This window comes from Microtus pennsylvanicus, chromosome 13 (assembly GCF_037038515.1).
Source record: "Microtus pennsylvanicus isolate mMicPen1 chromosome 13, mMicPen1.hap1, whole genome shotgun sequence".
Classification (NCBI taxonomy): domain Eukaryota; kingdom Metazoa; phylum Chordata; class Mammalia; order Rodentia; family Cricetidae; genus Microtus; species Microtus pennsylvanicus.
Genome location: NC_134591.1, coordinates 64,153,986 through 64,179,455, shown reverse-complemented (window position 1 = coordinate 64,179,455; position 25,470 = coordinate 64,153,986). Strand labels below are relative to the sequence as shown.

The window sequence follows — 25,470 nt, the reverse complement described above, 5'->3', positions numbered from 1 at the left end:
AATCCCAGATAATTGGGAATAGCAAGACAGTGAACAATTACTTTTATAACATTTCTAGAAATGAAGCAACACGATCCTGGAGATAATGTGTGGAGAAACACAGTTCTGCAGTCAGGAGGCTGAGGCAGGAGGACTGAGCTCAGGGACAGTCAAAGCAACAGTGAGACCCTGTCTCGACGAAGACAGACACAGAGCTAACCTACCTAAGCTCATGCTTCTGCTACAGTAATGTTCACATTGAAGATTACACATACAATTCAGTTTTTAAAAAGCACATCTACTTTAGATCTAGGGGTAGTGGCTCACACCTATAATCCTAACACTTGGGAGGCTTATAGGGAGAAGGATAATTGACATTTAGAGGCCAGCCTGTGCTACAGAATGAGACCCAGTCTCAAAACAAAATAAATTTAACAGGAATCATATGACAGTCTGTACTATCCATACTGCTACCCGTACTACGGTCCTGTAGCGCCTGGACTACGTATGTGTACTACGCCTGTAGTGTACTGCCTGCACTACTGGACCGTTTGCGAGCCAGGCAAGTGGCTGGAGATTGAAATACACAAAAACACAGAGACACTGGTCATCCTTGAATGTCCCAAGAATTTCCCCTATATTGTGTTTCAGGGCAGTTTATATAGGAATCCTTAACGGATAGCCACGCCCCAGTCAAACCCACCAAAAACCACTCCCCTGCCATCAGGAACTCCTGAGGGTCTCATGCTCAGAGCAGCTGCAAACACAGGAAAACAAGTTGTTTTGCTCAGAGCAGCTGCAAGCATAACAAATTGTTTACAGGAAATTCAGGGTCTGGAGGTCCACAGTCCCCAACAACAATCTATTTTAGAAATCTATTTTATCTATATGTTTAATTTGTTGCAGAATATTGGTGTAACTATAAAGATATGTTGCATTTAATTATTTAAAGATGTGTTACTAGCACTTGGGAGGCAGAGGCAGGCGGATCTCTGTGAGTTCGAGACCAGCCTGGTCTACAGAGCTAGTTCCAGGACAGGCTCCAAAACCACAGAGAAACCCTGTCTCGAAAAACCAAAAAAAAAAAAAAAAAAAAAAAAGATGTGTTACTATTTTACCTTGCCTGCCTGAGGCACCTGACTTACCTAATAAAAAGCTGAACAGCCAATAGCAAGGGAGGAGGTATAGGCAGGACTTCAGGCAGAGTGAGTAGGAGGAAGAATTTAGGCTTGGGGAAGGCAAAAAAGAAAAAGGAGATGCTAGGGGCCAGACATACAGACATGGAGGAAGCAGGAAAGTAGGACATACAGAATGAAAGAAAGGTTAAAAAAAAAAACCAAGGCACAACATGGATGACTAGAAACAGGTTAGACGAAGTTAAAAGAGCCAGTGGGACAAGCCTAGGCTAAGGCCAAGCGTTTATACTTGATAATAAGTCTCTGTTAAACAGAGAAACCCTGTCTCGAAGAAAGAGAGAGAGAGAGAGACAGAGACAGAGAGAGAGAGAGAGAGAGAAGGGATTTAAGGCTTAGTAGGTCAGTCTTATGAATATATAACCCTTAGATTTCATTAAATTCAAGTGAGTCTTATTCCTACACTTCAATGCTTATAAAATTAATTAAAAACACTCTTATTTATTTTGTTATGTGTGTGTTTAGGCATGAACATTGTTGGAGGACAACTTGTGGGGAATTAATTCATCACTTTTAAACCTGAGCCTGAACTCAGGTTTGGCGGCAAGCACTTTTTCCTGGTAAGCCATCTCATCAACCTGAAAATGCACTCCTGAACACCTTCAGCTTTTAGTACTTCTCCTAATCAAGTGTCTAGCTTGACCATCAAACCTAGTTATGGAGCCTGCACGGCAGCTATGTGGTCAGGTTTATAGATGGAGAGTTCAAAATCAACAAGGTAGTGCTAGCTGCCTAGCATTTGTGAGGCCCTGGGTTTGATCCCCAGTACTAGGGATTTTGTTTGTTTGTTTGTTTTTGATTTTTTTTTTCCGAGACAGGGTTTCTTTGTAGCTTTGGAGCCTGTCCTGGAACTAGCTCTTGTAGACCAGGCTGGCCTTGAACTCTCAGAGACCTGCCCGTCTCTGACTCCCAAGTACTGGGATTAAAGGCGTGCGCCACCACCACCACCAGGCTTTATTTTTAATTTTTATATGTATGGGTGTTTGATGTGAATGCATACAGTGTCAGCAGAGTGCAGAAGAGAGTGTTGGATCCTCTGGATTGGAGATACAGGTGGTGTAAACTGTCATGTGGGCGCTGGGAACCAAACCAAAAACCAAACTTGTTGCTCCTTTATAAGAGCAGCAAGTGCTCTTAATCACCAAGCCATCTCTTGAGCCCCAATCACTAATACTGATATATATATAAAAGCAAAAAGTCAATAGGGCAAGACAGGCAGCAGAGAAAATGGATTTTCTACCTTAATAGTTGGGAGGGTTAGGTCAGCTGCTCATAGTGCCAGAGGAGGGATAGTTACAAAAAAGACTGAATTAATTACCTTTCCATACTTCTGAGCATAGGATCCAGTGAGAAGGGAATGAAATATGATGATGGTTTCATCCAAGTCCCAGAGAAATACCCGCTGGGGGGGAGGGGAGACAAAAATGAGTTATCTGTCAATTACAGTGGAATCAAATGAGAAACCAAAACTAAAAAATAAAGTCCACAAATACGTGGGAGTTTAATAACACAATTTTAGACAATCAATGGTCCCAAAAAGAAATCTAAATAAAGTTAGAGATGAATGGTAGTAATTAATATAATGTAAATAAATATATTGAAATGAATGAAAATACAACATATTAAAATTCATGAGACACAGTGATGGCAATGCTGAAAGGGAAATTTTAGCTGTAAATGCATACATTAAAAAAGAAGGAAGCAGCTGGTATGAGAGTATTCCTTTGATTCCAGCACTTGGGAAGCAGAGGCCTGGGATCTCTTTGAGTTTGAGGACATCTGGATTTATACAGAGAATTCCAGGCTAGCCAGAGATTCCCAGTGAAACCCTGTACCAAAAAAGCAGCTGACATGAGTGCATGCCTGCAACCCCAAAACTGGAGAAAGAGGCCAATCTAGGCTACACAGCAAGAATTCATAACAAAGGGAAGAAGACAAAGGAATTGGAAAGTCTCAGAGAAGAGCTTATGTTTTATAAGCCTAAAGCTCTGGGTTCAATCCCCAGTCCAAGAAGAAGAAAAATCTCAAATTACAGCCACACCATACTATTTAGACAAGAACGGCAAACTAAAGCTAAAGCTACCAAAAGGGAGGAAATAATAAAGTAGAAAGAACCAAAAGAACAGGGTAGTAGAGAAAGCCAATGAAAGCTGTTGGGGAATACTATTTTCAGGTGTGTGACTTTTGTTTTTTGTTTTTAAATATTTATTTATTTATTTATTATGTATACAATATTCTGTCTGCAGGCCAGAAGAGGGCACCAGACCTCACTACAGATGGTTGTGAGCCACCATGTGGTTGCTGGGATTTGAACTCAGAACCTTTGGAAGAACAGGCAATGCTCTTAACCACTGAGCCAACTCTCCAGCACCCTGTGACTTTTGTTTATGCTGCATTTGTTTAACTCTGTGAAGCAGTTACTGTGCCTGTCTAAAACACCCGATGGTCCTAATAAAGAGCTGAACAGCCAATAGCGAGGCAGAAGCAAGGATAAGTGGGGCTGGCAGATAGAGTATAAACAGATGGAGAAATCTGGGAGGAGAGAAGAAGAGCAACAGAAAACAAGGAGAGGAGGGCTTCAGGGGTAGCTGCACAGCAAGTCAAGGAGAATGAAGAAAGGTATAAAGAAGTAAACAAAGATAAAAGCCCAGAGAAAAAAAGCAGATGGGTTAACATAATAAAAGTTGGCAAGAAACAAGTCAGCTTTTCTTATCTTAAATTATCCTGACTACCTTTTGCCAGATTTTCTCCTTCTATTTATACTCTGCCTGCCAGCCCTTCCTATCCTTGCTTCTGCCTCGCTATTGGCTGTTCAGCTCTTTATTAGGATCATCAGATGTTTCAGACCGGCACAGTAACAGATTCAGAGAGGTAAACAAGAGTCACACACCTTAAAATAATATTCCCCAACAGAAAGCAACAGTGGGTTCTTTGAAAATATCAACAGAATTGGCATTTGCCAATACAAAGACAGAAACTCAAATTACTAAGATCATAAATGCAAGTGCAGACGATGTTATAGACTTCATAGAAACAAATGGACCCTGACTATGAATTATGAACAGTTGTATGCCAACAAGTTGGATAACCAGGTGAAATAGCTTAATTTCTAAGAAACACACAATACAATGTAGCACAAGTTCTAATTGGTCTTAATAATAAAAACCCAAAGTCAGATATTGGGGTAAATGCTGAAAGATCAGAGAAGGAGCCAACCACTAGAGAGACTTTTTACCTCTACTGAATCCTCAGACTGAAGGTGGCAAGATCCTGTCTCCAGGAATCCTCCGGCTGAATGTAGTGAGCTCCTTCTCCGCCCAGTCATATCCCTTCCTGTCTCTACCTCCCCAGTGCTAGGATTAAAGATGTGAGCCACCACTGCCTGGCTCTTGTTTCTCTTTAAGACTGAATCTATCTCGTGTAGCCCAGGGTGGCCTTGAATTCTGAGAGATCCATCTGTCTCTGCCTCCCAAGTGCTGGAATTAAAGGTGTGTGCCACCACTGCCTGGCCTTTATGGCTAACTAGCGGCTAGCTCCGCACTCTGATCTTTGGGCCAGCTTTATTTGTTAGATCACAAATAAAAATATCACCCCAATAAAACCTGAATTGGCTTGAGAAAAAGCAGAAAATTTGGTAAAGCCTGCCAGTAGTAAGAAGATGAAGATGAAGTCAGTAATTTAAAAGATTTTCCAACAGGCGGGAGAGATGGCTCAGTGGTTAAGAGCATTGCCTGCTCTTCCAAAGGTCCTGAGTTCAATTCCCAGGAACCACATGGTGGCTCACAACCATCTGTAGTGAGATCTGGTGCCCTCTTCTGGCCTGCAGGCATACACACAGACAGAATATTGTATACATAATAAATTGAAAAAAAAAAAAGGCCTTGACCCAGTGACCTCACTGGTGAATTATAGCAGCTATTTAAGAAAGAATTAACAGCATTCTTCCAAAGTTTTTCCATAGACACACTGAAAAGAAAGGAACACTTTCTAATTCATGCAGTGAAGCCGATGTTACTCTAAGACCAGGCAAGACCACAGCATTGTGGAAAACGACGCCGGCATGAAAAACAGTAGCAAGCCAAATTCCCCAACATATAAAAATAACTGTGTATCATGATTGAGTGTGATCAGTTCTTGGAATGTAAGAATGGTTCAATCAATACATAAAATTAATTAGTGCAACACAATAAAAGAGGGAAACACATGATATTCTGAATTGATACAGAAAATGAATGTAACAAAAATCCAGTGCCTTTTCATTATATATATTTTTTTAAAAAATCAATAGGAGTATAAGATAATGTCTTCAATACATTAAAAAATAAAAACAAACCTAATGTTTTAATGTAATGTGTGATCTGAAAAAATATTAAAAATCAATCCCATGAAAAATAACATTTGGCTGATGGCTCAGTGGTTAAGACCCCTGGTTGCTCTTCCACAGGACCCAGGTTCAATTCCCAGCACCCACATGGCAGCTCACAACTGTCTGTAACTCCAGTTCCAGGGGATCTGATTTCCTCACACAGATACATGCAGGCAAAACACCAATGCCCATAAGATAAAAATTGGAAAAAAAAGTAAAAAAAAAAAACCACTCAGGAATAATTTAACTAATAAAACAGATTTGCACAATACACTGAGAATTCTAAAATACTGCCGAGAATGGAAAACTATAAATATTCCCGGAGTAGAAGACAACATTGCTAAAGTGGCAACAGCCATGCCAATCTACAGCCTGAATCACATTCAAATCTCCAGTATTTTCTTTTTCTTTATTTAAAATTCTCTCTTTAGGTTTCTTTTCATTTTATGTGTATGGCTGTTTTGCCCTTTTACATCTGAGCACCATATGCATGTCTGGTGTTCTTGGAGGTGCTGGGAGTGAGTGCTGGGAACCAAACTTTGGTTCTCTGTAAGAGCAACAAATACCCTGGACTCCTAGCCCACCTCTCCAGCCCCTCCAGTGTGAAAGTTAAACTTGGGTTAAAACAGTGTTTACATGTTATTGAACTTAATTACTAACAATTTAAAATAAACTGAGCTTAAAAAAAAGAAAAACTGTTCAAAAATTCACATGCAATCTGATGGGATCTCCAAACAGGCTTACCACCCCCGAGAAAGGACTAAGTTGGAGGAGTCCTGAATTTTAATTTCAAAACACAACAAAGCTCTGGGACTCAAGGTCATGGAAAGAGGTTCAATACCATTGGTCATTAGGGAAATGCAAAGGAGACCTACAGTGAGACATCACTTGACACCCAATAAAGTAGCTTTCATTTTAAAAAGGGGAGGGGCTACTGTATTACTGTGAATTAGGCTTGCTTAGTTTTCATACTAAGTTCCAGGTCAGCCAGAGCTATGAGGAGAGTCCTTATCTCACCACCACCTAAAACACAATTTAAAAGGGGAGGAGAGAAATAGCAAGCCCTGAGGAGAATGTGGCTAATGGTGGGAATGTAACGTGTAAAAGTCTGGTGTCTCCTAAGAGTTTGAACACAGAATAAGATCCAGAAATTCCACTGCTGGATAAGAAACTGAAGAAGTGTAGTACAAAGTACTCAAAGCCTCATTATTCACATTGACCTAAAAAAATGAAAGAGTCCTTCAACAGACACAAGATAAGATACAGTACACATGTGCATAAAAAATGGAGTATCATTCAGCCACTGAAAGAAAAGAAATTATGATCCCTGCTGCAGCACAGATAAATCCCCAAAGCACTGCACTAATGAATGAGCCTGGCAGAAGAACAGACACTGTATGTTCACATTTAGATACATCTAGACCAGGCAAACTCACAGTAGTAGAGAGAACAGTTGTTGCCATGGGCCAGGAAAGAGTATGGTGAGTTGCACAATAAAGAGGTGCCGAGTCTGTTTAGGATTAAGAAAGGTTCTGAACCTAGAGCAGAGTGGCTCACGCCTGTCATCTCAACACTTTAGGAGGGTGAGGCAGGGTTGCTCAGGAGTTCAAAGAAGAACAAGACTATCTCAAAGAAAAGCAAACACAAAAACAGGAAAATGTTCCAGAAATGGTGGCTAATATATTTAATAACACTGAATTATGCTCCTAAAATGGTAAAGCTGGGCTGAAGACATGGCTTAGTAGTTAAGAGCATTGGCTGCTCATGTAGAGGTTTGACTCCTAGCACCCATGTGTGCGACAACTGTCTCTAACTCCAGTCTCAGGGGATCAGACCTCTTCTGTCCTCTGTAGGTACCAGGCATGTTCGTGGTATACAGACTTACATGCAGGCAAAACACTCACACATAAGAAAACATTCATACACATAAAATTTTCACATCATAACAGAACAATAAGTCCTTTAAAAAACTTTCTTTAGGTGGAGTCACACGTGCAGCCAAAGATGACCTTGATCTCCTGATCCTGCCTTCTTAAGTCATGAAATTACAGGTGTATACTATGTCCTGCAAAAATGGTAAAGTTTTGCATAATGTACAGTTTTAAAAAGGGGAGTTATTAAAAAAAAAGGGGAGTTATTAATTTTTCTTAAGAATGATATCAGAACTTTAGTTTCCCTATTTCTTGCTGTGTTTGCTCTCCAAAAATGAAGAGAAAGACAGATACACCTTCAATGTACCTGCACCAAAGAGCACATTTAAATTTATCTCTTTGCTTTAAATAACCACATCAAAGAAAAATTAAAACTACAAAAAAGGTAATGTAAAAATTTTAACATTGACTCGGGAGGCAGAGACAGGCGGATCTCTGTGAGTTCGAGACCAGCCTGGTCTACAGAGCTAGTTCCAGGACAGGCTCCAAAACCACAGAGAAACCCTGTCTCGAAAAACAAAAAAAAACAAACAAACAAACAAAAAAATTTAACATTGGAATTTTATATGTTTTTCTATTTTTCCAACCATAGCTGCAATCTATGCCCACAGTAAGTCCCCACAGTGCTCTCAGCACGGCATGGTCCCTGGCATTCTCATGAAGCCATCACCAGATCTGCGTGTCTCACAGGTACTCACTCATTCTATCTTCCCACTTTTTTTTTTTTATTTCCAAATGGAAACAGTATGACATCATTCATAGCTTCCCTTGTTTTCTCCTAAGATGCAGTGTTATCCTTCCTTCCAGTCCTCCGAATGTGGGGAACAATTTGCTCTTTTGGTTAGAGCTACCCTGAATCAGAAAAGGCTTTTCAGTGCTTTGGTGGAACAGCAGGAAGGGATAATTAAGTCGTGCTGCACATGGAGGAATTTTCTTTTACTTTTTCCCCCTCTTGGCCAATTCACTGCTCCCCCAACCCCCACCAGGAGTTCAAGTGGACACAGCATACAATAACATTATCTCTGCAAATTCCAGACTTGTATTTGACAGAAAGTGAGAACAGAATAGGTAACTCCAGTGAGTTTCTTCACATACTTCTAATTCGCTGTCCTGGGAGGAACCGGCATCAGCTTTCCTCTTGCCCCGGTTCTTGACAGTCATATTCTTCCTGGACTGATCATCGGCATCTTTATTTGGTGTAGTCTGTGACAGAGATGGGCTTGCAGACGAGTCTGTTGAAAGGAAAAGCGAGATAGTAACTCACAAGCTGCTGGTGACGGTGCAGGCAGAGCCACACCTCCCAGAGCCATGCACAAGCAGTGTCTAGCTTTGTGAGTCAAATGTTAGAACTGTTGGGAAAGGACTGTGGCTGTTCTCCTGTTCTGAATTCATGGCTGGATTAAAGCTGGAGTCCTGCAAGTGTCCACAAGTACACTCAGTCTCCAGATCCCCATGGAGTGTATTACACTTACGGGAGGGCAGAGCATGCACTAGAAACACTACTTCGTACTACTGGCACTTTTCTGTTCTCAGAAACTACAGACATTCTGCCAGTTTCTCATTACAGTCTCTTTGCTATGTTTAAACTTGCAAAGGGAAACCAATGGCATGGTGAAACCAACTTATCCCAGAACAAAATCATTTTTTACCATCACTGGGAAACACCTGCTGGGTAAAGTGTCCTTAATTTAGCTTTCTGTACTCACCAGAGGGAAGTCTCTGTGTGGCTGGAGCAGGCACCATAGCACTGGGCTTCTCAATCTGGTACGTGGTAGCTGCTAATGCGGTATTCTCAGCATCACTGTTAGTCTGACCTGTGACTCCAAAACTGGAGCTGGGGTAGCAGGACTGGTACTGATTCTGTCCAAGAATAGTATAGGTGGGATAGTCCTGTGGACCAAAGGGAGGAAAGTAAGATTATTACTTAACAAAAGAGGCTTTCTCTTCCCTATTAGTCATAATTATTTTCCTAATATATTATCTTATTTATCTACCTACCTAGCAGTCCCAAGAAATCAATGATTTTCAAAATAAGAAACCTGAGTACAGATGCACATCTAAGCCGACAATGTAAGTTTGGTTAAACACTCTTCAGGAGTAAGTTACGATGTGAAAAACTAAAGACACTGGCCTTAGAAGACCAAAGAGAAAAGCTGTGAAAGAGCCTGCAGCCAGGCAGAGGCAGGCGGATCTCTGGGAGTTCAAGGCCAGCCTGGTCTACAAGAGCTAGTTCCTGGACAGGCTCCAAAGCCACAGAGAAACCCTGTCTCAAAAAACAAACAAACAGGGGGCTGGAGAGATGGCTCAGTGGTTAAGAGCATTGCCTGCTCTTCCATATTCCATAGGTCCTGAGTTCAATTCCCGGCAACCACATGGTGGCTCACAACCATCTGTAATGAGGTCTGGTGCTCTCTTCTGGCCTGCAGACATACACACAGACAGAATATTGTATGCATAATAAATAAATAAATATTTAAAAATACAAACGAAGGAAGGAAGGAAGGAAGGAAGGAAGGAAGGAAGGAAGGAAGGAAGGAAGGAGCAAGCCTGTACAGGGCTGCTCATCTGCATAGGGAGGACAGATGGACAGTTAGGAATTCAATAGAAACACTGTACCACTGTGGTGGCACGTGAACTCAGCTCAGGAGACAGGCAGGAGGATCGATGCAAGTTTGAGGCCAGCCTGGACTATGAAGCATCCCAGGACAGTCAAGCGTACACAGTGAGGCCTTACTTCAAAAAAAGCAACCCATCCATCCAAAACAAAACAGCACCCTCTCAACCCCAAGGTAACTGTGCACTTCAGAAGTGCAAATGCAGCAGGACGGGACAGTGAGACACGGAGTAGGTAAACTGACATCAGTGGTCATAGCAGTTGCTACAGAGAAAGTTTGCACATGTTAAAAACAAACAAACTCAACACATACACAATATAACAGTGATCAAGACCAAATCACAGCTGGGCATGGTGGTGCACGCCTTTAATCTCAGCACTCAGGAGGCAGAGGTAGGTGAGTCTTTTTGAGTTCGAGGCCAGCCTGGTCTACAAAGTGGATTCTAGGACAGCCAGGGCTACACAGAAAAACCCTGTCTTGAAAAACCAAACCCCCCCCCCCAAAACCAAAAAAGACCAAAATTACAAATAGTCAAGAAATGGGTAGAGGTAGTATTTATTCACCCACAATGCTTATGAGTGTCTTTTAAGTGAGTGCCTGAGGTTTGTCTAGGCTGTGGGAAGATAAAGTGAACAAAAATAGAAAAATCCCTGCCTTCATGGAGGGCACAATCTAGTGGGGGCAGGGTTGAGGCTTGGGGTAAGCACAGTAGTAGGTAATGCTGTAGACAGAACCATATTCCTGGGAGGATTAGCAAGAAAAAAGAGAAACAAGACAGTAGCCAGAGAGTTCCATCTAGAAACAGGACTCAACAGACTACACTATATTCCTGGTTGTTTCTTAGATGGGCAAGTTAACCATGGAAAGAAGAGAGCAAGTGAAAGACAGGTGAATCACATCTAGAAAGATGAACAAATGGGGCACGGTACCTGGTTTGAGATGCTGGCCACGGCTGCTGCTGGAACATTGGCAATTGCAGATGATGTGGATATCAGGCTGGCATTTGTGCTCGAAGCTACAAGATTGAGAGTATTCGGAGATATTAAAGATCACATGTAAATGGCCTAAAGATAGGGAAAATAATCAGTTTTAAATGAATGTATCTGCGAGAAGACAAAGAATATTGGCTAAATAGGCAAATGCTGGAAGCTGGAGAGAAGGCTCAGTGCTTAAGAGTATGGCTGCACGCTGGGCGGTGGTGGCGCACGCCTTAAATCCCAGCACTTGGGAGGCAGAGGCAGGCGGATCTCTGTGAGTTTGAGACCAGCCTGGTCTACAGAGCTAGTTCCAGGACAGGCTCCAAAGCTACAGAGAAACCCTGTCTCGAAAAACAAACAAATAAAAAAGAGTATGGCTGCTCTTCCAAAAGACCTGGGTTCAAGCCCCAGCACCTATATGATGGCTCACACCCATATGCAACTACAAGCCTTCCTTCTAGCCTCTGTGGCACCAGGAACACATACGCCACACAGACAATAATAATAAAATCATACATATACAATTCAACAATTTTTAAAAATCAAACACTTGTTTTGTTTTTGCATGCTATATCTCAGACATGTCTAGAATCAAAACACTTGGAATGTTTGCTTCAACTTGTCCTCCATTCTTTCTACGAAAGTCCTAGAATGATGTATACACAAATCACAGCTCCCACTGACACACCAGTGAAGTCAGAACTAAGCCAAATCACCCCAGTCTTTTCTAGAAACTGAAGAATAATTCCCTGCAAGTAACCTGACAGTCAGCAGAACTCTGGTAAATCCTACGCTATGGTATTGTTTATGCCATTTTCCCTAAATTATGTATACGTAAATATGTGACATATTTACTCTAAGAAATAGTTCTCCAAATTCTAAAATGCTAAGAACTGTTATATGCAAATAATGGGTTATTAATGTCAATCAAAAAACCTAGCAAGATGGCTTAGCAGGTAATGCTGCCTGCTGCCAAGACTGATAACCTGAGTTAGATTCCTGGGACCCACATGGTAGAAGGAGAGATCTGCTTTCCACAAGTTGTCCTCCGACCCTCACATGTGCACTGGGGCATTCATACATGTATACATACACGCATACACACATACATACATGTACACACACGCGTACACACATACATACATGCGCACACACATACACACATACATGTATGCAAACACATGCACACTACATACATGTATACATACAAATATATACACATACATACATGTATACGTACAAATACACACACACACATACATGTATACATACACATATACACACACCAAAAAATTTTAAGCCAGGCAGTGGTGGTGTACGCCTTTAATCCCAGCACTCGGGAGGCAGAGGCAGGCGGATCTCTGTGAGTTTGAGGCCAGTCTGGTCTACAAGAGCTAGCTAGTTCCAGGATAGGCTCTACAGCTACACAGAGAAACCCTGTCAAAAAACAAAAACCAAACAAAACAAAAAAACCAAACAAAAAAAAAGAAATTTTAAATACCACTATGATTTGCTATTTAGAAACTTTATCAATAAACCTGAACTCAAAAATATTAAAATTAAATCTCATCTTGTCAGATAAAAATGTATCCTATCAGAGTTACCAGGAATGTCTGTCTTAAGGAATGTGACTTAAGTTTTACATCTTTTTATAACAGAACCCATCAGGTTTATTTTGTGGGTTTTTTTTTTGTTTGTTTGTTTTTTTGAGACAGGGTTTCTCTGTGTTGCTTTGGAGCCTATCCTGGAACTTGCTCTGTAGACCAGGCTGGCCTTGAAGTCATAAACTCATAGAGACCCACCTGCCTCTGCCTCCTGAGTGCTGGGATTAAAAATGTGCACCACTACTGCCTGGCACCCATCAGGTTCTAACCCAGACTTCAGTGGCTGGCAGATACCACAGAGTAGCCAGGTAGACAGGGTAGTCAGTATTATGAAGCACCAGTTCTGAACTCTTCCCATCATAAGCAGAGACATGGTTCCTACTGCAGTCATCCACACCCAAAGTGCTCACCACCAGAACCAAACTGATCAGTGACAAAGTCCTCTGGTGAATCCAGTACGAAAACCTCCACTAGGGACAGAATGGGAGAAAACACAGCAGGAAAAACGCAGGCCAGACTAAACCAGGTTCCTCTCCTGAAGGACAATGTGCTGAAAGCTCTGTCTAGACAAGAACAGTCACGGCTCCTGCCGAAAGCTCAGCTAGCTGAAGAGCTTGGTCAGAGAAGAGCTTAGACAATGTGTGCAAAGGTGCTGTGTCGGGGTCCGATGCCAGCCCCATCATAAACTAGCTTACTGGAGCGGCGCGTGGAGGCATGGGAATAAAGACATAACTCATATGGCTTTATCAGGAGGGAGATTTTTTAGTGATCCTCATAAAATCCTGAGTTTACATCTTGAAAATTCCTCTCATTTATTTTACAGCCTTTATACCAAAATGTATATTCATTAGCATTCTGTTTCCTAGGTAACCAGGTGAATGGCTTTAGTCATGTCCACACCTTTGACCACACCTTTCTATGCCCATTTTGTCACTTCTCCCTATCTTCCTGCTCTGTGAGCCTGCTCTGTCATGTAGGCCTGAATTATCATCTCTATCCCAGGCGTCCTCCAAATTACAAAGAAGCAGAACAACATCCCGACCCTTTGTTAGGGTAGCAACAGCCTGTCTGGAAGGCTATGTGACCACCTCAGGTGCAACTATGGCTTGAGAGCCTGGCTGCCACACCATGTAGAAATATGGGCCTACAGTGCTGACAAACCCAGCGGCTGGTAGTCCCCTGGACTTCCCGTGCCTCAGCTGGTGCTTGCTGCTCAGAGTCACTGGCAGTCTGCAGTACTCTGCCCCAGGACAGCTAAAGGGCTTTTAAAGGACTCCTTCCCTAAACACAACTAAATGAAAGGCATTTAATAACATACATGGTATTTGTTTCTCATCAACAGTCACTTTCTTCTCTGTTATGGCTTAATCCATTTTCCTAAGAGGCAGCATCAAACAACAGTATACAGGATAGATGACTCCTAAGCAATTTTAATCATTTTGTGGGAAAAAACATTCTGAAAGTTTCCAGGTTCTGTAAGCAACATATTGTTGTGGAACATTAACTATGTAAAGAAGCATTACATTTGTTTATGCTGCAGAATATTACTTTAACTGAGTAAAGGTGTGTTACATTTGTTTCTCTTTGCCTGCCTAAAGCATCTGATTGGTCTAATAAATAGCTGAAAAGCCAAGAGCTAGGCAGAGAAAGGGATAGGCAGGGTTGGCAGGCAGAGAGAATAAATAAGAAGAGGAATCTAGAGGAGAAATCTAGAGAGAAGAACAAGGAAGAGAGGGACATGCCTGGGGCCAGAAGCCAGACATCTGCCAGACAAACAGGAAAAGCAGTGAACGTAAGATGTACAGAAGAAAGGTAAAAAGTCCCAAGCAAAAGGTAGATAAAGAGAAACTGGTTAAGTAAAGAAATTAAAGCTAGCCAGAAAACAAGCCTTAGTCAGGCTGAGCATTCATAACTACTAAATCTCAATGTCATGATTTGGGAGCTGGTTAGTAGCCCAAAAAGAAAAAGCCTGGTATAACATATTATCCTAGGCAGGCCTGAACAAAAGTGACTTCCAGTAGGAGAGAAGAGTGCTTCCTTATCTCTCCCAGCAGGCACTTCCCTTTCCTCAGGATGTGGCCCATTCTTCTTTTTTCCCCTTGCCCAGCTTCACTAACACTTGGAGACCAGACTCAATTATACCTGGCCATTATACACATGGGAGAAACGTATTCTGGCAAAGTAGTTTCAGAAATAAATTAATCAATCAAACACGTGACATTTGGGAAGTGGAGGAAGGAGGATCAATTCAAGGCCAGCCTCATATCCACAGTGAATTCAATTCATATTCACCAGTGTGGGACACATGAGAGCCAACTGATGGAGGAAGGTCATTGGTTAAAAAAATAAAGAAACTGCTTGGCTGGCCCTCATAGGTTAGAACATAGGTGGGTGGAGTAAGCAGAACAGAATGCTGGGAGGAAGAGGAAGTGAGCTCAGACTCGACAGCTCTCTTCTGGGGGAGGGGGGCAGACACCTGAGAGAGACGCCATGCCCTGCTCCCAGGCAGACACATGCGATGAAGCTCCGACCCAGGATGGACGTAGGCTAGAATCTTCCCGGTAAGACCGGTGCTCACAGATTATTAGAGATGGGTTGATCGGGATATCAGAATTAGCCAGTAAGGGCTAGAGCTAAAGGGCCAAGCAGTGTTTAAATGAATACAATTTGTGTGTTGTTATTTCGGGACATAAGCTAGCGGGTGGCCGGGGTGCTGGGGACGCAGCCCCGCCGCTCCTATTACTACAGCCAAGCCCCCAAAAGCAACAATAAAAGAAATTTAATACACATCAATCTAAAAATATAAGCAGCACATTTTAGGTTCTTATAACTATCACTGAACCCAAGTTAATTTACCTAAAAATGTACATAATCACTACATGCTTTGCCCTATATATAACTATGACTAAAAGTTAGGAATAAAAAAAGAGTACTAAACATCCTACACACACACACACACACACACACACACACACACACACACGGTCTCAATAAACAATATAAAAGTAATAAAGAACAACAATGAAATATGAAACAAAGTACAAACTTAGCGAACCAAATAAAACTCAAATATCAGCTCCTGTTTTTATGCATGGGAAAGCTGTCCGATCCCTACAATGGCCTGCTGCTTTCATTAGGTCCTCACCTATTTCGACAATGCTGTTGATAATTATTCAGAGACAAAGCATCTAAGAACCAAGTTCTATTAAGACAGCTCAACAAAGCCAGCATGCAGAGCTGTGATGAGACCACGGTCATAATGAAGTGATAGATACTGCCTCAAGGGCTAATGGCACACAGAAGTGTGCGCAGGGTCAATGATCTATATAAGCCTGGTGACCTCAATTTAATCCCTGGAACCCATAATGGATGGAGAAACCAACTCCTGAACGTTGTTCTCTTTCCTCCATATGCATATTCTTATTTCTCCCTCTCTCTCATTTAAAAAAAAAGCTTGTGCAAGGTCAGGCATGGTGGTTCACTTCTGTAGTTTTACCCTACATCCCAGCAGGCTAGAAAATTTTAGATGCAAGTTTAAGGTCAACCTAAACTATACAGAAAGACCCTATCTTAAAAAGGATCTGGTTTTTACTCACTCTTCTATTTTAAAGCATGTCACCTGTTTGCACACAGCAGCTCTATATATGGTACTCAAAACAAGACAAATTCTTGAAGGGCTAAGGTCAATTAAGGTAAACCCTCTCTAATCTTACTGTTTTTGTCTTTTATTCCCTCCAATAGACTGTAGGCGCCATGAAGATATATCTTATCATCTCCAGATCTAGCCAAGTACCCAACATCTAAAAGATCAGCCAGGGGGAGAGGCGCACGCCTTTAATCCCAGCACTCAGGAGACAGAGGCAGGTGGATCTCTGAGTCGGAGGCCAGCCTGGGCTACACAGAGAAATCCTGTCACAAAAAACAAAGAAACAAAGAAACAAACAAACAAACAAAAGGATGATATCCATTAACTGTGAGATTCAATTTTGCTCGCATTAGGCATGAAAGACAAAATCTTTTTATCCGTTAGAGGCTGACAGTCTAGCGACACACTCTTGAGGGAGTCATAAACTCTCAGCACCTAACAAAATACCTAATAAACACTCAAACCAATTCCTAGCCTTTGGGAACTAGCAGAAACTGCATATTTGGTTAAAACTGACTGCCTAAGTGGGTCATTCATTCATTCGTCAAACACTTACTATTTTCTAAATGTAAGAGCTATTTCATGTGCTTGGACTGTAACAAGGTATTAAAAAAAGAGAGAGAAAAGAAACCTGCACTCAAGAAGCTTAGTTAATAAATCAAAGTACCATCTGCTAAACAAGGACTGATGAGATGGTCTGCTACCAAACCTAAGGACCTGATTTCAGACCCAGAACCTCCACGGTGAAGGAGAGAACTGATACCCAAATATACACTGGGGCGCATGCTCATTCCTGCTTGCATGCACAGACACACACAGTAAATGTTGAAGTACAGATTTATATCAACGATGAATAGTCAGAAATGATCTATGTCATAACAGATTAGAGGTAGAGAAACCAGTAAGGACTCATATTTAACTTTCAAAGACTTACATATGTGTACTTCCACAGGTCAGAACACACACATATTTCTTGCTCTGTTAACAGAATACCTAAAAAGTTATCACCTGACACTATAGTAGCAATGTGTCAACATCTTGGGTTTCTTTAAAAAAAATGTTTTATTATTATTTATTATTATAAATAATTTATTGCATTGTAATGTGCAGTAGTCTGAATGAGAATGGACCCACAGGCTCCTGTGTGTCATGATGCGAATATGGAGGTGTGTAAGAGGAGGACTTATGGGAGGGAGCTGGCTCTTTCCTTCCACTGTGGGTTCTGGGGATTGAACTCAGGTTGTATGGCTTCCACAACACATGATTTTACCCACTGAGCCATGCTGAGAGCTCCACTTCTTTCTTTAAAAATTACATCTATATTTGGGCAGTGGTGGTGCATACACCCAGCACTTGGGAGGTAGAGGCAGGTGGATCTGCAGCTTGGTCTACAGAGCGAGATCCGGGATAGCCATGTCTACAAGAGAAACCCTGTCTCAAAAAACAAATTACACATTTGAATGTTTCCATACACATACTTTTGTTTTTTTTTAAATTATATTAACAAATTACATTCATTCATTTATGTATGTGTTCATATGAGGGTCAGAGGACAACTCAGCTCTCTTCTTCCACCACGTGTATCCTGGGGAATCAAGCCTCTTTACCAGCTGATCACCTTGATAACCCCAGATCTTGGTTTCTAATACCATTCTTTCCATAAGAGGAACTAATAAGCCTCTTTGGAGAAATGGCTCATCAGGGCTCAGGCAGATAAAAGTGTCAGAGTCAATTAGATGTGTTCCCCATGACGACATGGGATAACAAATAAGACTGAATTAAAACTCAAAATATAAAAGAAATGCATGAGACCAGAAACAAATGATCAGTAAATAAAAGGTGATGGGGAAAAAATGAATGGCCATAAAGGAGGGGCAGTAAACCTTTAAGCGTGGATATAACTTCTAGTCCAGGTAGAGTGGCTCATACCTATAATCTTGAGAGTCAGGAATTCAAGGTCAGCCAGGGCTATATGGAAAGACCCTGTCTCAAAGACAGACACACACACACATACAGCAAAAACAATTTAAAAGGTAACTTTATACTGGGACATTCCTTCAGCCAGGTGATGAGGATAATAAAGAATATGGACAGAATGCACATGTGACATGTGACATTTTACCTGTGACCCTTTGAAAAACCAGTAACTCCAGTTAAGCTTTTACTAAAACGCAAATAACTTCTAATAGAGGGGTATCCCCACAGCCACCCGGGTCATCAAAACCCAGAGAAGCCTGAGAGATCATAAAGTCTACAGGAACAAAGGAGACATGTATACAATATTCTGTCTGCATGTATGCCTGCAGGCCAGAAGAGGGCACCAGACCGCATTACAGATGGTTGTGAGCCACCAAGTGGTTGCTGGGAATCAAACTCAGGACCTTTGGAAGAGCAGGTAATGCTCTTAACCGCTGAGCCATCTCTCCAGCCCCAAGCACTTGCTATTCTTGCAGAGGATCAGGGGTCTATTCCCAACACCCACATCATGACTCACAACCATCCGTACCACCAGTTCGAGGGGACCCAATACCTTCTTCTGACCTTTGCTGGCATTAGGTATGCACTGATACATACACAGACATGTAGACAAAACATTCATGTATGTAAACAAATAAATCTTTTTTTTAAAAAAAAGTCTGCTAAAGAAAGGAAAACTCCTGGTCAAAGACTAATGGGTATTATCAACAAAATGAGAGTCTAAAGACATCAGATGTGTGTGTACTGAGGAAAGAGAAAGCAGGGGAGAGGTGCTAATTATGAAGACACCACACTTCCACCCACAGATAATGCCCATACATCATTTTAGCCAAATGTTTTCCTAAAACTCTTTCTTCAGATTAAATAGTAAAAATGAAAAACTTGATGCCTTAAAATTTCTACTTTATGTCAGTGTGTTAACAAATAATAAATGGAAGAAAAATAAAGTTTTAGATATTTGTTAATGCAGTTCCTCAAATATGGGAGAGTTGATACTGACAACATGATTTCAACCCTGAATGACATATTACACTCACACTTTAGAAGTAGAACATTCTACCTCTATTCTGACTTAATTAGTTACTTGGTGATTACAAATAGTTACTTAGATTCTCTGTGCTTCAGGTTTCCTATCTGAAAAGCGGGGTTACTAGTACTTACAGGGTTGTGGAGATGACATGAGTAACACCTAGCCTACTAAACACTAGCAGTTACTACTAACAGAAAACTGAAGGAAACCAGTTAGCAGAGTCAAAGGCACATGACAAGTTAGAACAGCAGTTAATGAAATTCAACAGATACTTTCATGACCTGTGACAGTAATGACTTCCAGCTTCACTCCCTAGTTGATGCCACTTATTTTCCAGGGAAGAAAAGTGAGTGTTAAATTCAAGACACAACTACAGAAGAGTGGAGATTTGTACCCCAGCAGGAAGAGAACCCTTATTCCTCCTTCTATTCCTTCATGACCTATGTATACCCTAAGAGGGACCTGATTACCTCACTGTTGATTCCAAAAGCCTATTAACTTAGAAAACAGTAAAGAGAAAATCAAAGTCAGAAATGGTGGTGTATGCTGCTCCCAGATGGCCACAAAAGGCTGGCCTAGGAGGCTCTTTTACTACGCCCTGGTTCAAGGCGAGCCCGGTCATGTCCTTAAGCTTTGCTCCTCTTGGTTGGCTCCTGTTAGAAAGAAAGAAAACAGGGAGGCGGGGACGAAGAAAGGATGAAATGTAAGAGTGGGGATTCTTGAAAACTGGAGGCAAAGGTAACTTAGACCTAGGTCTTCAGAACAAAGTAGGGGCAGAAGTGATGGCTCAGTGGTCAGGAGCACTCACTGCTTGTCCACTGCAACTGAGTTCTGCTCCTAGCACCCATGACGGGCAGCTCACAACCGCATATAACTCCAGCTCCAGGTTATCTTCTGGTCTCTGTAAGCTCCACATGGGCACCTTCATACACATGCATAAATACACACAAAAATTACATCTTCAAAAAACAACAAACCAGAACAAAGAATAAAGTGGCCTAGAGCTCTTCCTATAGATTCAAACAATACCAAAATCAATGAACAGAAAACAGTTAAAATTACAAGTCTTTCCCATCAGCAAGGTTCCTATCTACAGCTTTTTGGTGTCTGCACTCATCCCTGGAGAGTCTATTTTTTATTCTTTTTTCTTTTTGTTTTGTTTCTTGAGACAGAGTTTTTCTGTAGCTTTTTGGAGCCCGTCCTGGAACTCATTCTGTAGACCAGGCTGGCCTCGAACTCAGAGAGCCACCTGCCTCTGCCTCCCAAATGCTGAGATTAAAGGCGTGTGCCACCACCACCCAGCATAGAGTCTATTTTATACAGAATGAAATGTAAAAAGCTATAAAAAAGCAAACAACAATAATAAAAGCATGGAGACAGATGAGAAGTCAGATACATGAACAACGCTTTCCACTCTAGATCAATGGATTCGGGAGAATAGGCAATTAGACACTGCCCTTTTGCCTACTTATCTTGATTATAAAATTCTAACCTTTTCAAAGAACCCAGGAAAGTAAAGTTGCTTAAGATTTAAGTTTCACCCTGATTAAAAATGAAAATCAACTTTTCTTTTTTCTTCAGTGCCTCACACATGCCAGGCAAGCACTCCACCACAACTTGCACCCTCAGCCTGCTAATCATCTTTTTGCAAGAAGGAGTAGGGGGTGGGTGTCACAAAGCTACCAGCAGAAAAGCAGTCCACATGGCACATTCCACTGACAAGTCACATAGAAGTCAGCCAAATCCCGACTCAAGGAGTCGCCAACTTACATGTGAAGATGCCACTGAGACCAGACTAGAACAAAGTCAAGAGGAGCTTTCTGGATACCAGCATGCAAAAGAGAAGGCTTCACTTCTATTAAGCAGCTCACATTCAAAGTCTAAGCTACTGATAAACCACACTCTGGCTCAGGCTTGCCTAACACAAAAAGCATGCACGAACGCATGCCGTTCCTTTACTTTAGAAGACAGTGCTCCTGTATCATCCAGTTTGTTTGGATATACAGGCATATTAAAAATAAAAAACAATGATAAAAATGAAATAACACACACACAACCATGCCTGTTTACCTTGAATGGGAAAAGAATAGTGAGCTGGGCTTGGCTGGCTTGTGGTTAACCCTGTAGTGCAGGTAAGAACACTGTGTTGACTTGGAGATGGAGTCTGAATTAAACCACTTTCAGGTTTCATACCTGGCCACAGTGCACCTGAATCAGATAAAGTGGACCAATTACAAACAACACACGGGGCCGAAGAGCATGGCTATGCTTTAAATACCAGCTGATAGGTTTAAAGTCAAAATCTTTTTTTTTTTTAATTTTTTTAATTTTTACTTTTTTTCTTTTTCTTGGTGTCTAAAGTCGAAATCTTAAACAATCTCGCCTGTAGGAGGAAATTACTGATTCTCCCACTTATACCACAAGCAAATATATTCTCAAAGAATTAGAGGATGGGGTCACGGGAACAAAACCTTTGCTAAAACCCCAACAGTAGTATCTCAACAGCTAGAGCAATTGAGCAGAAGACGGTTGTCAGTGTATGAGGAGAAATTCATTTTCTTAAAACTGATTGTTCTATAAACTTTGTTTTCCAGATTAGGAAGACATGCCTGCTTTTAAGAAGAGATTAACAATACTACATTGGCCCCAGAGGTGGTCTTGTTTAGTATATGTAAAAGCTTTAGTTTCAATTCCACCACATAAAGTGGGCATGATGGTGCAAGTCCATAACCCCAGCACACAAGAAGCAAAGGCAGGAGGATCAAAGTCATTCCTTGCTATATAGCAACTTTAAGGCTATCCTCAGCTATATGAGACCATCTCAAAAAAAAAAAAAACCCGAAAAATATAACTTAGCTGGTTATTTTTGGTGCAACATATATATGGTACATGCCTATAATTTTAGTGCTCAGCAGGTTGATACAGGTGGATTGTGAGTTCAAGGCCAGCCTATTCTTCATGGCAACACAGTATCTCAAAAAACAAAAACAAAAACATCTTGAAATGGAACTTGTAAAAAAAGTCACATAAAATTCTATCATCCAAACTTCTGGGTTGCAGAAGAATTACATCTCTCAGGGTGTCCTATCTCTCTGCCTTTCTCTTTGAGACAGGGTCTCTCATTAAACACAGAGCTAGTTGATGGGTAGCAGGCCCTAGTGATCCTCCTGTCTCTGCCACCCACTAGTGCTTGGGTTATAGGCACACACGCTGCCATACTTGGCTTTTTACATGGGAGCTTGGGATCTGAGCTCAGATCCCCATGCATGAGAAGCAAGTAATCTTTCCCACTGAACCACCCACCCTCCGAGCCACTATTTTATTTTTATTGTTTTTTTTTGTTTTTGTTTTTGTTTTTTTGAGACAGGGTTTCTCTGTAGCTTTGGAGCCTGTCCTGGAACTAGCTCTTGTAGACCAGGCTGGCCTCAAACTCCCAGAGATCCGCCTGCCCCTGCCTCCCGGAGTGCTGGGATTAAAGGCGTGCGCCACCATTGCCCGGCCTTACTTTTAAAATTTTATATGTAAAAGTTAGGTAAGACTCAGTGCTATGATTCTTGGTAGTCTGACATGTATTTTTGTTAAGCTAATTATCATTTACATGTTAGAATAACTTCCATATTTATTTTATTTATTTATTTATTTATTTATTTATTTATCTATTAATTTATTTTTTGGGGGGGCGTTCGAGACAGGGTTTCTCTGTGGTTTTGGAGCCTGTCCTGGAACTAGCTCTTGTAGACCAGGCTGGCCTCGAACTCACAGAGATCCGCCTGCCTCTGCCTCCCGAGTGCTGGAATTAAAGGCGTGTGCCACCACCACCCAGCTCATAATTTTTTTTATAAGGAAAGGAGGAATGAAAGACAATACAAAAACTGCCTCTAGAATCACTGTACCTCCTGTCCTTTAGACATGAAAATATATTCCTTTAAAAGCATCCTGTCCAGAACGCCTTATATTAAGTAGTATGACCAAATAGCTCAATTCTATAGGACTATTGACAGAGCCAATGAGGAAAGCAAACCATAGTTTGTTTCTTTATTTAGAGTGTGCTCATGAGAGGACAGTCTCTCTTCTTCTGCGGTGTGGGATCCAGGACACAAACTCGGGCCATCCCCTTGTCAGCAGGCTGCTGCTCCACCACCTCACCAGCATTCCCTCATTCCTTCACTAACTTGTGATTTTGAGCCAGGGTCTCACTTTTTTAGAGCCAAGCTGATCTTGAACTTACGTCCTCCTGCCTCTGCCTCCCAAGGGATGGGATTACACCTGTGCACTATCATACTTAAAACCTCAAGTTTTTGTGTGTGCGCATGTGTAGGTTTTCAAAGTTACCTTTTCAGTTAGCATATAAAATCACGGGTTCCGTTATGGCGCTGTCATGTATGTGTCATGTCTGGTGCTGACTCACCGCCCCCCCCCCCCCCCCCCCGTCTGCCTCCCGCCCCACAGCCTACACTCCTGGCCTTGCTCAGCAGACCCCGCCTGCTGCTTTCTCACCGCATCTACTCCATTCACCTTCTCTTTCCCCCTCCCTTCAAGACTTTCTGCTTACAAGATCCCTCCCTGCTTATACACAATTTAAAGTGAGGTTCCACACACCAAGACAACACTGGTGTAGATCTGAGTTTGGCTTGTTTTGCTTAACATAATGACTTCCAACTTCAGACATTTTTCTGTACATGCCATGACTTTATTTTTCTGGGCTTTCAGTTTGTTAACCTTCCTGCCTGTATTTCTGTGTGCCACCACACCTGGCTGCAGTCCTACTGATGGACATTACGGCTGATTCAATTTCCTGAGTACTGTGAACAGTGAAGTAATAAAAACGGATATTCAGGTAGCCCTGTGGGAGCTGAGATAGTGTTCTTCAGACAGAAACCAAAGTGGTACAGCTGGGCCATATGTGGGTTCTTTTTTGAAAAAGTTCCACAATGGCTATACAAATTTACATTCCCAATAGCCATAGATGTTTTAAGAATATAAATTATGGGGGCTGGAGAGACAGTTCAGTGGTAAAGAAAATGTGTTACTCTTGCAGAGAACCTGAGTTTACTTTTGAGCATCCAGGTTGGGCAGCTCACAGCTGCCTATATATTTTAGTTTCAGGGCATCTAACACCTCTGGCCTCTATAGGCAGTATACTTAGGTATATACACATACTTCTACCCCCTATCAAATTGTGGCTGGAGAGGTGGCCTCACAGTTAAGAGCACTTGTTGCTCTTGCAGATGACCCAGGTTTAGTTCCCAGCATCCACGTGATGGCTCACAACCATCTGTGACTCCACCAGGGATCTGATATTCTCTTCTGACCGCCACAGGTACCAAGCATGTGGCACACACACACACACACACACACACACACACACGCAGACAAAATATTTACTCATAAAAATAAAACAAATCGACTTAAAAAACAATTTAAAAGACCATAAATTATAATGGCTACTGAGTTTTCCATTATATGGATAACTGCAATTTAACATATGCTTTTCTCTTTTTGGCTTTTTGAGACAGGGCTTTTCTGTATAGCTTCGGAGCCTGTCCCAGCACTCACTTTGTAGATCAGGCTGACCTCGAACTCATAGGGATTGCCTCTGAGTGCTGCGATTAAAGGCGTGCACCACCCCCACCCGACTGACAGATGCTTTTCTAACGCACTTGTACAGGTTTCTAAATTCTTTAAGTTTGTTTGGGTTTTTGTTGTTGTTGCTTGAGACAGGGTTTCTCTGTGTAGCTCTGGCTATCCTGGAACTCACTTTGCAGACCAGGCTGGTCTTGAACACACAAAGATTCACCCGCCTCTGCCTTACAAGTGCTCAGATTAAAGGCATGCTCCACCACCGCCTGGCCTTTTTCTAAGTTCTTACTACTATAAGTAATGCTGCAATGGGTATCTCTGTTAACAATTTTTTGTAACTCTAATTAGTTCCACTCAATAAATTTCTAGAACTGAATCTGATTCTGGAACTGGAATGAACTCTTAATACGCATCACTAAGTTTTCTACCTCACATCAAAGTTCTTTCAAAATAAGCAGATTAGTGCTGGCTCTGACCACACTGTGTGAGCCTCATTCACTTCTCAGTCCACCAGACACAGGGCTCCAAACCCCTTTCCTATCACAACACCCAACTTTCTATAGCTCAAGAAA

The 25,470-nt window shown here is 41.7% G+C and overlaps 1 protein-coding gene across 2 annotated transcripts in view; it reads right to left on the bottom strand.

Moving 5' to 3' along the window:
- The window catches only part of Eya3 (EYA transcriptional coactivator and phosphatase 3), an 86,729-nt gene that overhangs the window by 21,718 nt on the left and 39,541 nt on the right, over nucleotides 1–25,470 (bottom strand). Inside the window, exons 7-11 of one of the 2 annotated variants that reach the window (XM_075946700.1) lie at nucleotides 21,389–21,526; nucleotides 11,014–11,099; nucleotides 9,176–9,359; nucleotides 8,565–8,701; nucleotides 2,491–2,574 (exon numbers count right to left, since the gene is read on the bottom strand). In XM_075946700.1, coding sequence (XP_075802815.1) covers nucleotides 2,491–2,574; nucleotides 8,565–8,701; nucleotides 9,176–9,359; nucleotides 11,014–11,099; nucleotides 21,389–21,526 — 629 coding nt within the window. The remainder of the gene's footprint in view (nucleotides 1–2,490; nucleotides 2,575–8,564; nucleotides 8,702–9,175; nucleotides 9,360–11,013; nucleotides 11,100–21,388; nucleotides 21,527–25,470) is intronic. The other variant, XM_075946701.1, reaches the window with a different exon arrangement.